Source organism: Bombyx mandarina, chromosome 01 (assembly GCF_030267445.1).
Source record: "Bombyx mandarina strain Sakado chromosome 01, ASM3026744v2".
Taxonomy (NCBI): Eukaryota; Metazoa; Arthropoda; class Insecta; order Lepidoptera; family Bombycidae; genus Bombyx; species Bombyx mandarina.
Window position 1 is genome coordinate 8,380,115 of NC_143208.1, and position 13,890 is coordinate 8,394,004.

At 35.9% G+C, this 13,890-nt stretch overlaps 2 protein-coding genes across 2 annotated transcripts; one reads left to right on the forward strand and one right to left on the reverse strand.

Annotated features, from left to right (window-relative positions):
- The first annotated feature begins 2,035 nt into the window (after nucleotides 1-2,035).
- On the forward strand, nucleotides 2,036-5,553 carry LOC149503491 (uncharacterized). The gene is made up of 3 exons (XM_089736504.1): nucleotides 2,036-2,158; nucleotides 4,056-4,287; nucleotides 4,851-5,553. The coding sequence occupies exons 1-3, from the start codon at nucleotides 2,141-2,143 to the stop codon at nucleotides 4,985-4,987; spliced, it is 387 nt and encodes a 128-aa protein (XP_089592630.1). The 5' UTR covers nucleotides 2,036-2,140; the 3' UTR covers nucleotides 4,988-5,553.
- Nucleotides 5,554-11,091: 5,538 nt separating this feature from the next.
- Nucleotides 11,092-12,773, reverse strand: LOC149503492 (uncharacterized). The gene is made up of 2 exons (XM_089736566.1): nucleotides 12,496-12,773; nucleotides 11,092-12,164 (listed from the first exon to the last, which is right to left on the reverse strand). The coding sequence occupies exons 1-2, from the start codon at nucleotides 12,576-12,578 to the stop codon at nucleotides 11,108-11,110; spliced, it is 1,140 nt and encodes a 379-aa protein (XP_089592692.1). The 5' UTR covers nucleotides 12,579-12,773; the 3' UTR covers nucleotides 11,092-11,107.
- Nucleotides 12,774-13,890: the final 1,117 nt, after the last annotated feature.

Below are 13,890 nucleotides of genomic sequence, written 5' to 3' on the forward strand. Positions count from 1 at the left end.
TAGGTATGCCGTGATTTTAACAGTACATAATCAATTTATTTTAACAGCGCGCGGCGTGTGCCTGTGAACATCTTCAAAGTAACTATGATATGACGTTGTGTAACGTTGTGTAGTTATAGGATAGGACGTCATGCGAACTAACACAAGTCATTACTAGCGGCCTTATTTCTGCTGCTAAGAAATGGTTTAGGATGTAAGGCTGCAATAGCAAATGGTAATTTCGTTCCCAACCGTATTTCTTCAATCTCACGACTCAGTCTCTGTGAGCCCCGATAACTATTTCATCATCATGAGCCCACAGTAGTCCATGGCTGGACGTTCGACTCTCCTTTAACTATTCAACCTCTGATATTTATGACTCCTCCTCCTCGAGTCGTGTTCCTCATGTCTGAGGGTCGTGACCACCATCACCCATGAGTTTCAATCTTAGGATCTTTTTCCACTTTCCCCTGTCCACGGCGTCATGCAGCGCGCTGTACACTGTACTGTCCAAAGCGGTGCGGATCTGATCGGACCAACGAGTATGGCTGCGGCCTCTAGATCTGTTGCCTTCAACTTTCCCTGTGATCATAAGTTTTTCCAGGTTATCGCCGTCTTTCCTCGCAATGTGACCAAAATATTCGAGGATCCGCTTCAGACATACAGTAGACAGTCTGATTTTGATGCCCAGTTTTATGACTAGACAAACGGTAATCGACCCACGTAGGAAGTTATACTTTTTTGGAATATTTTATTTATTTTTACTATTTTAACATTCAATTGATAAAACAAATTTTGTATTAATGCAAAATTTGACAAATAAGTAATATGTATATATTAAAACGTGAAGTAAAAACTTTGTACCCCTTTTTACGAAAATTGCGCGGACGGAGGAGTATGAAATTTCTCACACTTATAGAAAATATAGAGAAGGAGTGCACAATGCTAATATTTTGAAAATAATGCATAAAAGATACTTTAAATCAATAAAGAAAACATTACACACACCACCATCTATTTGACACAACACATACACAATAATATACTCTTTGCTTACCGTCAATTGGGAAACTTTTGTTATTGTTTAAAGTGTGTGGTCGAATTGAAAATAGATTAATATTGTTTGTCTTTAATATTATTGATCTATAGTGCAGTTTTGGCGAATACTGTTATTATATATCGAAATATAATAGTGTTTGACAATAGAACCATAATAATGTTTAAGCTTATAATTTCAATTAATTATAGTCGAATCTCGACTACTGCGGGGCCACTAGTTTATATAAATTAGTCCTCAAATCTAATAGAATAAAATTATGTGGTTTATCGGAGCGGCAACTTAGTCACACGCAAAAAATTACACTGTGGTCTGTTTTCACGAAGGCACCAAAATAACATGTATTACTTCAAAAATGCTACATTGATTGAATCGATTCTTATGATTTTTAGGTCTGTCGAGTTCCTCACCACCTTGTAGTTTTTACACAAACTTCACAATATGAAGGCTACCGTTTACCTTAAGCCCTGCCATCAAAGTCTCAAATGTATTGACACTACCTGCCCCACCCTTCAAGCTGGAAAGCATGAATGAAACACACGAAAACCAGTCAGCCATTTATATTTCAGTGGCACAGTTTCACTGCCCTTTATCCGTTTAGGGATCGAAATACTTCGATTAATAAATACCACTGTTTCATCTTACTAATCTGGTAATCATTTATCTTAGCGATTTTAGATGCGACTGAAACAGATATTCATCAGTAACATTTTGGTTTTGCCTTCATGAACAAACCCCTCTACTGAACAAGGCAGACTATATTTTCACTTTAAATGAACCTTCATAATACAAGAAGCTGAATTTGCATTTTCTACGAAAATAGTTTTTACACAAATGACTTTTGGGTTCTATTCACATTGCAATTCGGGATTGTTTGTGACAATATTGGACTATGCCAAATTGATCTTTCGGTGTTCGTGCTAGAAGCTAAACTCGTTTGATTTTTTTCAAATATAAATTAGATCGAAACCGTCAAGAGGCAGTGTCGCGAAACGCGACCACGTTGCCATATAAAAGGAAGTTTTGTTCAAATTTCTTTATCACATAACGTTTGTAAGTTACCGCGTTCAGACACTCACCTCAGCATCTCTAGATTCTCTCAAGATGTCTGCACGTTTTCTGGTGAGTTACAACTGTATTACGATTTACCTATTAAGAATTTATTTAAGAAGAACCTGTTAAAAGAATGATTACTCCAAAGTAAGCTTCTAGTATTGAAAAAGCAATGAAATTATTCGCTGTACTGTGAAGTTAACTTGATTAAATTAATTTTGTTATTTTTTACGAGATTAATTTACGACTCACTACATAAACAAACCTTAAAGTCGAATTTAACATATTACGTACGACTAAAAGTTGTATCTATTTAAAACTGCAAAAAAATACATAATACTTTACTAATTAATAGTATACAAGTGGAGTTTGGGATCACCATATTTGTCAACAATATAGTTTTATTATAAAACTATTAAAAATGTTATCTTTCAAAAATTATAGTTTAATGTCAATAAGTTATTAGTCAAATATAAATAGTTTAATGAAATAATCATGTTTCAACTAAAATTGTCTTCAATTTATTCAGGAAAAATTTCTAGGAAGATAAGGTTTATATAATATACAACGTGCTTATGTAATGTATAATGTAACATATAGGTAAAGGATGCAATACAAAGTTTTTATTGCATAAATTTATTCGTTTTTCAATATTTTACAATTTGTATTCTTAGATCAGTCTCGTGAACCATATATAAATACATATAAGAACTTAAGAAAAATTTAATACCCAAGCAATATAATACCTAGTCCCCAATATTCTAGATGCATCTCTTTATAAGCCGCGCGAAAATCACCGAAGTGCTCCTTAATCTATGTTTTACAAGTTGTTTAGTCATTCTTATGCTTTAAACGTAGTTTAATCAATTTCAATCCCGAACTAAAACGAAAACAAGTCAAAGTAAAAGGCATAACGAGATACGCTTCTGAAGTTTTATTTTCTTTATTTAGGTCTACTCAAATTACACAACACAAATAACTTGCACTAAATCATATCTGCAGCGTCCGTTCTAGACGTTTTTGCAACAAATATTTAAAATTAATTATGTATGTATTTCATTGTGTTTTTATCTAATTTCGAATAAAAAAACCTAATATATTTTTTTAAGGGCACCCGATTACACTAACTACAAATGCTTTTAGAGCAAAAAATCAAAATGTCGTGATTTCAAACTCACTATAATTTAACCAAATATTCATATTTATGGATTCAACATGCATGTTCTTAGATTATTTATCAAAGAAATTATTATTGTTGGACCTGTCCCAATTATACATGTTAAGTGGCTCGCTCAATTTTCCTATCATAACAATCTCCAAGTCCCTTGATGACTGTCTTATTTACATTTCCGTCCACTTCAAATATCACAAATGCGTAAAGATTTATGTTTTGATACGGCTTCTAACAATGTAGTGTACATTTACTGTCATTAGAAAGCATTCACAATTCCCTGTATTTTTTTTGTGACTGTGCAACTCTGTTCTGCTATTATGTAAACGCATCGTGCCTGATATTATGTATTTTGAATGCACAATGTACTCTTGTTCGTTTTGAGCAAAGCGATTTTTTTAATATTTGTTATGTAAATGACTTAAGTGCTTTAGCGATTGAACTTCTGTCCTAATGTGATGACGATGTTCCAGTTTTTTCACGATAAAAATGAACTAATTTCTGAGAAAACATAAAGGAACATAAGTTGATTGTTGTTACAATAAATGACATACCTAATAAAACGCAATAGAGAATTGAGGTGGACGGAAAAAAATAAAGCGAAAGGAATTAGTTCGATTCAAAATGTGTTTAAGTTATAAAATTGGTGAAAAGTCGATAATGTTGAGATGTGTCTAAAATTAACTCTGGAAAACTCAAAAAAATCTGTCAATCTTAAATTTTGTATTTATAGCTTTATTTCACTTTAGAAATTGTTTTAATGGCTTTGTTTCGATATTAATTCAATATTTCCAGATAACCTTGGTATGTGTGGTGGAACTCACGTCACTAATCATGGCGGGTGGCGGCGGCGGTGGCCACAAGAAAGTCATTATCCACGTGCCTTTGTTTGTAAAGCATCATCATCACAAACATACAATAGTGAAACACATACATCATAAGAGCGGAGGCGGCGGCGGCGACGACCACTACGAGGTGCTTGGCTACACATACGGCGAACCTAAGGCTGCGCCACACGGAGGAGGAGGTAATAAATACCTATTATTATAAACGCAATTATAATTTATGATTTATGTAATAAGTTTCGGAATATTAAAATTAAGCCTTTTCAAAACGATAGATGGTACTAGACTGTGTTTTTTTTTAAAATATGTTTAGACGACAACAATAAAGGGAAAATCTTTCAGCTTTTTTTTCCCTGCCTAATAGATTTCGACAGGCTATTCTAGATTCACTGGTTTGGTAGGTTCACGATACTCAGCCTGAGAAAACTTGCTAACACTTGCCCCTAACAAGAGTAATGCTTTGCTTAATTTTCCCTCCGGATCTGAATCTGACGAGAAACTCAATGGGCTGTGTCCAGGGGCTATGTCGCACGTCAAACTTTTTGAACTCTACCGAGCTGTTCTTTTTGTTCTGTGATTGACAGTCTTAATGCTACTCTTCGGAGCTATATTTACAATCTTATCTTGATAATGACTTTGGAGCGATACAGGTTGCCGTATTTCTTCTATTCCATGATAGCTACGTACGTTTTAGAAAATAAATAAACTTTTCATATAAAAATATTTATTTTATTCATAATTGTAGGTCACGGCTGGGGAGCAGCTGATGAAAGCCACGATGGAAGTTACGGTGACTCACCCGTGAGCTTCGAAGGAGGCGACAGTGGAAGTTATGCGCTTTCAGGAACGGGCGAGGAATACACAGGACACGAAGGATATTAGGATAGACAATAAATTATCTTGTAAATATAGATTAGGAAATTCGTTTCGTCAGTATTAAAATACCTCGTGTAATACGTACCTGACTGTTACGGTACGATAAATTCAATATGTATTTGTGAACAAATAACTTACCTGTTATTTGTAATGAAATAAACTTTTGAGATTAATGTCGTCCTTAAATATTGTTAAAAATGTATGCAATATTTTACATTTTAATGAGTATTAGAGATACAATCGCATTTGAAATACAATCCGAGGCTCCGCTATCGAAACTATTAATAAAACTTGGATGGTTATTACTGGAAGTATGTTTAAGATATTGTGGTCATTTTTTACGTCTACGTACTTTAATAGCTTTGACTAATACCTGATTAATCTTATTTAGTAAATGTTTTATAGTTTTAAGAATTGTTGTTATCGTTAGAAATGTTATTAATTATTATTATGTTTGTAACGTTTAAATAAATTTTTGACTTATTTGTGTTTTACTGAAAAGTAAGTTTTGTAATGATCTTGTTTTCTTTTTTTTTTAGAACCCTAATAAGTATTTTTGTACTTGTATCTTATCAAATATATTACAACGCATATCAATTTTACAATATCAATCAGGCAAGAAATAATTTTATATGCAGTATCAAAAACTACTGTTTAAAATACGTGTTTTCAAATATTATTATGGTTAAAGAAATTGTAGGTAGTAGTAATAAGGTAATTAAAATAATTAAAAGTAGACAGAAACTATATATACTATTATTTATTTCTCGTATTCAAACGGACGACAAATCAACGAAACTAGGTACCTAATCATTGAATTTTTTGCTATGTAAACAATAAAGTCAATTAATTAAATCGTTACGGTGAATGACCACGGTGCGCCGTCTTTCGTATTCATCCATCCATTTGTCAGCGTAATTTAGGTTCGTAGCTGGAATAGTCCCCTAGGCTCCCGGCGAAGAGATACGAAGAATTAAGTGAAATTATTTAACATTAACAATACAATTCTCTTCTTATTCTAAAATCAAGTTTTCGATCACGTTTACCCAAAAAATTGAAAACCCAATTGAAAACCCAAAAAATTGCGAATTTCCCACAATTAGTTGAACTCATTAAATTGCAAATTAAGTAAATCCAGTCAGAAAAGGACAAAAAGAAGACCTTAGTAGTCCTGTTCTGAATTATTACTAAGCAAGAACATAAGAACAAGTGATCTTCTGTAGTTCGTTTCCCTAAACGAACCTATTCAGGTATCAATTACGGTAATCAAATAATTAATGTCTACCCAAACCCAGCGGGTAGTTAATGTTGTTGATACTGCTTTTTATTACATTTTTAATATATTGTTATGTAGGCACATACCGTAATAACGATTCCTTGATTGCATCAATAAGAGCTTTAGTAATCTTGAATTCGAGTTTCGGTTTCGATTCACTGAACTCATAATAAGTATGTTTTATTAAGAAATCTCTACTTTAATAAATCTGTTCTCGGTCTATCTGTATATTCAACATATTGATTAATACATATAAGTAGTAAAGATTTTGAAGTAGAAGTTAAAAACTTTAACTTATTTTTGTCTGCATTGTGTACAAGTACGTACTTTCGATGAAAATTGGCATGGCTTATACCCTGGAATGATATTGAGTTTTTTTTTTTATAACTGTCAACAGCACCGTCCAATATGAAAATGACATTTTATGCCATATTTATATTTATACCATTGTTGCTTTGTGGTAATTAAGCGTGGACTGTATTTGTTGTTTTGAGATATTTATTGTACCTTTATATGACAAATTAAAGACATAATATAAAAGAAATATATAATCGATGCGTCGCTCTTGGCGGCTGGATTTGGAAGGGGATTGTTGTCATGGCGGACGTCGCTCGCTGACATTTTGACGTTCAACGTCAAACTGAACCTACTCCCCGGTTGAAGCATTGAAGTATCTTCAATAATTGATGGGAAGTGGACAAATAGTGTTGAAACCTCGACGAATGACACCTCGTCGTATGTAGAAATGTCTGCAACTCTTCCAACACCGTCACTTCTATTGTACAGCTATAGTATACGTCCAAGTGGCCACAGTAGCGGAGATGATGATGGTTCCTTTACGATGACTGGATCACCCTCCTTGAAGGGCTCCACAGATGTTTTACACCATTTAGATTTTTGTTGTAACTATGTAACCAAATCTATTCTTAAGAGAATATTATCGAAAAATGTTGTTTGAGACATTCTATTCTGCGAAATCGTTGTAGACTTTCTGTTTTGGCACTATCTGGTACTTGAGGATGTGGCGCATCAGTAATCGTCCGATAAGGAAATGAGCTGGGGTTAATGGAGTGAGATCGGATGGGTGATCCGATAAAGAAGTTAAAGGTCTTGAATTTAGAATTGCTTCGATTTGTGTCAAACATGTTGCTATTTTTCGGAAAGTTAAATTTGTTAGACCTTATGTGCGTTTTAAATAACATTTTGTTGATTTTACTGCTGACTCCCAAAGATCTCCGAAATGTGAACTTAAATCGAAATTACTATGTTCTAAATCTTGTGACAGAAATCGAGTCATCTCGTTGAAGGCTCCTACAAAGGTTGTGCCGTTGTCTGAGAAAATGTTGCGTAGTTTTCCCCTCCGGTTAATAAAACGGCGAAGAGCAGCCATAAAGGCTTCTTTTATCATATCTGAAACAAGCTCAAGCTCTCGTAGCGTCGTAGCGAGACACACATATACACATATAAATGATTTTGTAAGTTTGCGTCCCCGTCTCTGCGGTCAACTATCATGCTTGGCCCTGTATAGTCAATTGCAGTGTCTAAGAATGGAAATTCTAGATGTAAATGTTGTTCTGGAAGATTACCCATCACAGGATTAAGTGTATTTGCCTTGCCTTTATACGGCAGCATCTTATGCATTGATGACATATTTTCTTTGCTAAATTTATACCGCCAATGGGCCAGTAGTGATGAAGAAGGGTTGCTAACAAAAGTCGACGTCGCCGAAAGCACGTCATTACGGATCCTCCCGATCCATTAACGGTACTTTTAGGCACCACAAGCACCGGTCACCCTCCTCGTCGAACCCGTCGCTTGCGACGAAGGGCTCGACGAGTGAATTAACCCTCAGACACAGCCCACTGAGTTTCTCGCCGGATCTTCTCAGTGGGTCGCGTTTCCGATCCGGTGGTAGATTCTTCGAAATACTGCTCTTTCTAGGGTCAGTGTTAGCAACACTCCGGTTTGAGCCCCGTGAGCTCACCTACACACGTTAGGGCGAAGCTGAAATAGCCTCTCAAGGCTATCAGCATAGTCAGGGAAAAAAAAAGCTAACAAAAGCTGAGGGCCTGCATGTTTGAATGTTTCATGAAACGTGTTGAAATTAACGACAAATCTTCGGAGATTATCCATTGAACAAGTAATACAAAACACAGAAATTATCACAGTTCTTCTTTAAGCTGATGTTTCAAGGGTTTTAAAAAAAAATCCTCATTTACGAACGTCTGCACGACTGAATTCGGAAACCCATCTCAGATAATAATTTCATAAGCTATGTAAGTATATCTATGTAAATTGATCAAGTAAATATTAGATTTTTACCTACGAAGTTGCCGATTATTATACAGAAATATAAAGTAACTTTTATAGTAAGTTTCTATCGAATAAAATATGCATCTCTGTCACAGCCGTGGTAATTTTTCAATGCTCTTCTTGAAGAAATCGGCTGTACCGAAGCCAGCAAACTCTTTAAAGGCACTTTGAACTGCCTCTTGGGTATCTGTCGAGAAGAAGTCCAAACTTTGGAAAAAGTAAAAGATGGTCAGTGCAGGGTTTGATGAGCACTGTGGATGACGCAAAACTTACAACCCTAGCTGTTTCTAGCTTAGATACCATTGGTTGTGCCGTATGAGGTCGAGGGTTGTCGTGTAGTAGCAGCGGGAACGAGTGTCTAATCAAGACTGGTTAGAGATTCGCGAGCTTCTCCATCACCGTGTCCAGTTCCTCACACTGCACATCCGCAGGAATGCTAGTGACGTTTGTTAAGAAGTTTAAAGGGGTAAATTTTCGTTTAGGTCATTGCCTAGGCACTAAACCAAGGTCTAAACAACAAGATGACCGCTTAACTTTATAAAAAAGGATCAATTTTTCATCATAAGTGACAATGCTGTTCAAAATCCCTTCGTTTCTGTGTTCGTTAGCAACGCAAGGGGCATACTTTACGCGGTCGTCGCGCTGGCGATCGTTCATACCTACTTGTCAATATTGTTTGATGCTAACGTTGAAAGCCACGCAGAGTAAGCGGTAGATTGAGTATCGTCAGCTTCAATTATCACTTTCAATTCATCGTTGTTGACTTTAGTTTTCAGTCGACCACGGGGCAAATTTTTTAAATTAAATTTCCCACGTCGGATGTGTTCCAACTAATAATCTTACGTTCGTTTGTAGTGTTCACTCCATACACGTCATTAATGTTGTGAGGCGTTTGTGGGGCAATGCCGCGATGGCACTCGTATTCTAGTATTATTGTCGTGTCTATATTGATAAAAAGAAAAAAACATAGTAAAAACAAACCACTAATCAGTATTCAATTAATTGAATTTGAAATGCGTAAATTATGTTTTAAATGGCCAATATTGTAAAAAGGCAAAAGACTATAATTTTTTCAAATTTCTTTGTCTAATTGAAAACGTTCGTTAGATATAATACACAAAATTTAATATACTATAAATATAAGAGAAAAGAGACTTTTGAAGAAAGTCGTCGAGGAAATATCAGAAAACTACACAGGTTTTAAACGATTTTCAAAAGATGAACTGATAAGCTGAGCAGATTTTTGATTTTATTGTTCACAGTCTGGAACTTTTGACAAGAGTAGTCGTAGCTGACTACGACTTTATGGTGATGAGTTACATAATTTGTACTATCCTAGGACAGTTTTCTTGAATTGTTCTCTCTGAAATTCGTTAAGGGGAGCGTCTATACGGATTTCCCTCCGCTTCGTAAAACACGACCTAATTTTATTTTCTCTTTGATTTTAGTACGTGCGTTTTTAATTCGTTAACTCGCAACGATATCCGACCAAAGCGACGGGGCGACGCAAAGCCACCGGCGTCGCCCGAAGCATCCCCCGGAACCACTCTCGGTGTTTTTAAGCTCTTCAAGCACCGGTCACCGTCCTGGTCTCGGCGATTAAGACGATAAATTCGACGAGTAAACTAACCCACTAAGTTACTCGCCGGATCTTCCCAGTAGGTCGTGGTTCTGATACGTTAGTAAATTCAGGAAAGCACTGCTCTTGCTAGGGCTATTTTTGGCAATTCTCTCAAGTTGAGCCTGTGTGCTCACCTTACGGTCCGCGTAAGTTGGAATAGGCCTCCCCTTGGTAGCCAACAATTAAGTAGAGAAAAAAAATGAAACCCTTGAAATTTATAAATTTGTAATTTGATTAATTTCCATCTTGCCTATTTTAACCATCTATATCTTGGTTTGAATGGTAGAATACCCGTTATTTTAATGTAATAAGACAAAAGAAGAGACTGGATATTTCATGGTGGATGGTATAATTCCTGTTGTAATGTCCATAGGTTCGGACACTGCTTAATACCAGATAGGCCGGAAACTTGTTTATTCATCTTATATCAAATAAAAAAAATCAACAGATTCTTATGAAACGTGACAAATTTTTCGTCGTCGTTAATCATTTAATAAAATTACTTCGGTTACGCCGGAATCTGTGACGGAGTATTTTTTTTTATACTTTGTGCAATTCCGGATCTAGGGCGTATCGAATTGTGGTTAATGTTGACTTTTTATGTGCACCAAATTATTAGATAATGATGTAATACATTTCCGTAATACGTACCTATATTATTGTGGAAACGGAAAGTATGATCGTTCTAATAACTTTTAATTTCTTTTCTTTTATTATACATTCACTCAGTTTAACAACAAATATTTTACTCAATACTTATCGTTATTATAACTAAGAGTTATTTTTGTACTAAATATGTGTTTTAAAGTCATTTATCCTAAGCGCTATGATAAATTACGAATAATGTTTTTTTTTATTATATTAAGACAAAATATTATAATAACATGACGACTTTAAAAAATAATAATAAATTGATTTAATAAATTAAAGTTTCGATTTCTCCTGTTTTCGTCCTTTGTTGGATGCCCGCTTCTCGTGAAACTGACACGGGTGTTTCATCGATTATAGAACGATCGCCTGCATCAAATCCAGAAATACCACCTACGGCCCCAGCAAAAGAAGTTGGCGTTCCGTCTTCTGCTTGGAATGTTACTGGGAACTGATCTGCCGATTCTCCGCTAGATAGTCCAACGTTACCAGCTGCAGCGGAGGACGTGAAAGGATCGATTGGAACGTTTCCTTCGTAAGACTCTCCACTAGCAAACAGTACGGCAGGCGGAGCGCCCGCAGAAAACGGATCGGGACTGTTTGTTTGTGCCGTGTCTCGAGGCGTTAACTCCGCAAACGGATCATGGACGCCCGCTGCACCTCGTATATAACCATATGTGGCTGGAAACGATTGTTGTAAAGAATTCACTGAAGTAAATACGTCGTCATTGGAGTCATCTCCGTTTTCCGTTACTTCATATCCATGAGAACCAATGCTTGCTGGAATCCCATTAGGTAAAGAATCGTAAACCTTAACCTGTTTTATAGTATGAGTAATTCCACGGACATGTGGCTCATTCTGAGCTATATTGCTGCCATATGATGGTGCTGAAGACGTAAAGGATGGTCCGAAGTCATCTTCAAAGGATGGAATTGCCGGCGGCTCGTAATGAAATGAAGGCGATTCGTGGTGGTTATGGCCGTGTCCATGGTGGCTAGAATGTCCGTGGTGACCATGATGGCTAGAATGACCGTGGTGACCAGAATGCCCGTGATGCCCATGATTTTTGTGATGGCCATGATGCTTGTGGTGATGTCCGTGATGGCCATGCTCACTACCTTTTGACACAGAATGAGATGTCGAGTGCGATTTCTTGTGATGATGATGGTAATGATGGCCATGGGGTATTTGAGGTTTTTTGTGATGATGATGGTGATGGTGATGATGTTCCTTTTTTGGTTTGTGATGATGATGGTGAATTGTTATTACTTTTGTGTGACGATCATGGTGGATAAATTTCGGTAGATGTATTCGGAGATGATCACTGAAAAACAATTAAAGTAATAAATATAAACGATAGAAAGATTTGAATAAATCACTACAAAATGAAGCTGAAGCAGAGAAATTCGCTTTTGTTTTAATTTATATTAGTGACAGCGACCATTAATTCAGTCATTTAATTTCGACGGCAATATAAAACCTTGTTCAAAACGTTGATTTTCACGACGTATCTTCGAGACTATTTTACACATTATACACATGTATGCATACACAAAGCCTCTCGCAATAGCAGCTGAATTTTGTGTGAGATAACATTATGTCACTCAAGATTACAAAATTCAAGTTTTTAATTATCAAACCAAAAGAATCCTTACTGATGCTTTTCCCCGTGCCCTCCGGTTTCACCGCTTTCAAAGAACAACACGACTAAAACCGACAAATACTTTATGAAGTCCATGTTATTATTTCACTTATCAGCAAGCACAATTAAGCTCACAAAGCTCTAAGTCAGTCGACTAAGCACCGGCGTACCGGAGCTGCGTTCACATTTTGTATAACATCACAGTGAATATTTTCTTTTCTTCTTGATTTTCGGGTTCTATTTTTACAGCAATAATACAGCTAGCATCACGGAAACGAGTACCGCACTGTGGCCACGCCGCACTGGTTTGAATAGCGCAACATCGTGAGATGACCATTTATCCAATTTCACTTAAATAAACCCGTAATATCAACAAAAAGACAATAAACTGTATTGTCGCTGAAGCGTGCCAAAAGTTCTTTTGGAGACGCGGATACGACGATTCTCGATCTAATGGCCGAGGGTATAAGGTGCGGTTCGGAAACACGGAAACGCGCTGCTCGATCCATTTCTTACGTACAATTGTGTGTAACAAGTATTTCACTACCGTTCCAAAACAACGCATTCGATCGGACCGCAGCGAACTGGATGGCGTAATATTACAGTAGTAGATTGCACACAACATGGGCATATTAGTCTACTCATATTTTTACTATTCTTAATAACTGATAAACTAAGAAGACATCTGCAATTTGAAATTCGAGTGACTCTCAAAACTGTTTGATTTGAATTCCACGAACCTATAGTATCACAGTCAGATACATGTCTTTTTTATTTTATGAGAATCAAATAAAATTAAATGGCTTACCAGCCACTATTAAATTCAACTTGTAGGGCGTTAGATTGTGCTCGTAAATGAATCGAGCTGTAAACGTGACCCATTAAAATTTTAATTATCCTTACATTCCAACTTATTGATTTCCCTCGGGAACAGATATTGTGAGGAAGTAACGCAACTGGACCGAGTAGCACGGTTAAAGAACAAAATCGTATCGAATTAAAAATAAAATCAAAGCGACGTTTATTTAACGAAATCGACACTTAACATTTCATTTAATTGGTTGCTTATCAATAATTAACATATTATTAAAATTACTTACATTATATAAATATAACGGATAGTTAAATATAATTAAAACTTATGATATTGTAATTGGAAACTTAAACACATAACGCACATATCAAATCGATTTTTAAGAAACCCAGTGAACACAACACGTTCCGTGTTTCCGTTAGTTCTATCATTTAGGTACATCGATTTCTTGAAATTACTCGCGCGCCACCTAATTTATGACAGATACCTTCCCTGGAGGGCTCACAAAAGTTGTACTAAATTTCATCACAAACGAATAAATGATTTAGAATTTGGTATAGATGATTTTAAGGAATCAAAATAAAAGTATTTTAC

Excerpts from the sequence above, each read along its gene's own strand:
- LOC149503491 (XM_089736504.1), top strand. Across the intron at positions 4,288-4,850 it reads TGCGCCACACGGAGGAGGAG|GTCACGGCTGGGGAGCAGCT; the intron begins GTAATAAATACC and ends TCATAATTGTAG.
- LOC149503492 (XM_089736566.1), bottom strand. The coding sequence starts at position 12,578 with ATGGACTTCATAAAGTATTTGTCGGTTTTAGTCGTGTTGTTCTTTGAA. Across the intron at positions 12,165-12,495 it reads GGGCACGGGGAAAAGCATCA|TGATCATCTCCGAATACATC; the intron begins GTAAGGATTCTT and ends ATTGTTTTTCAG.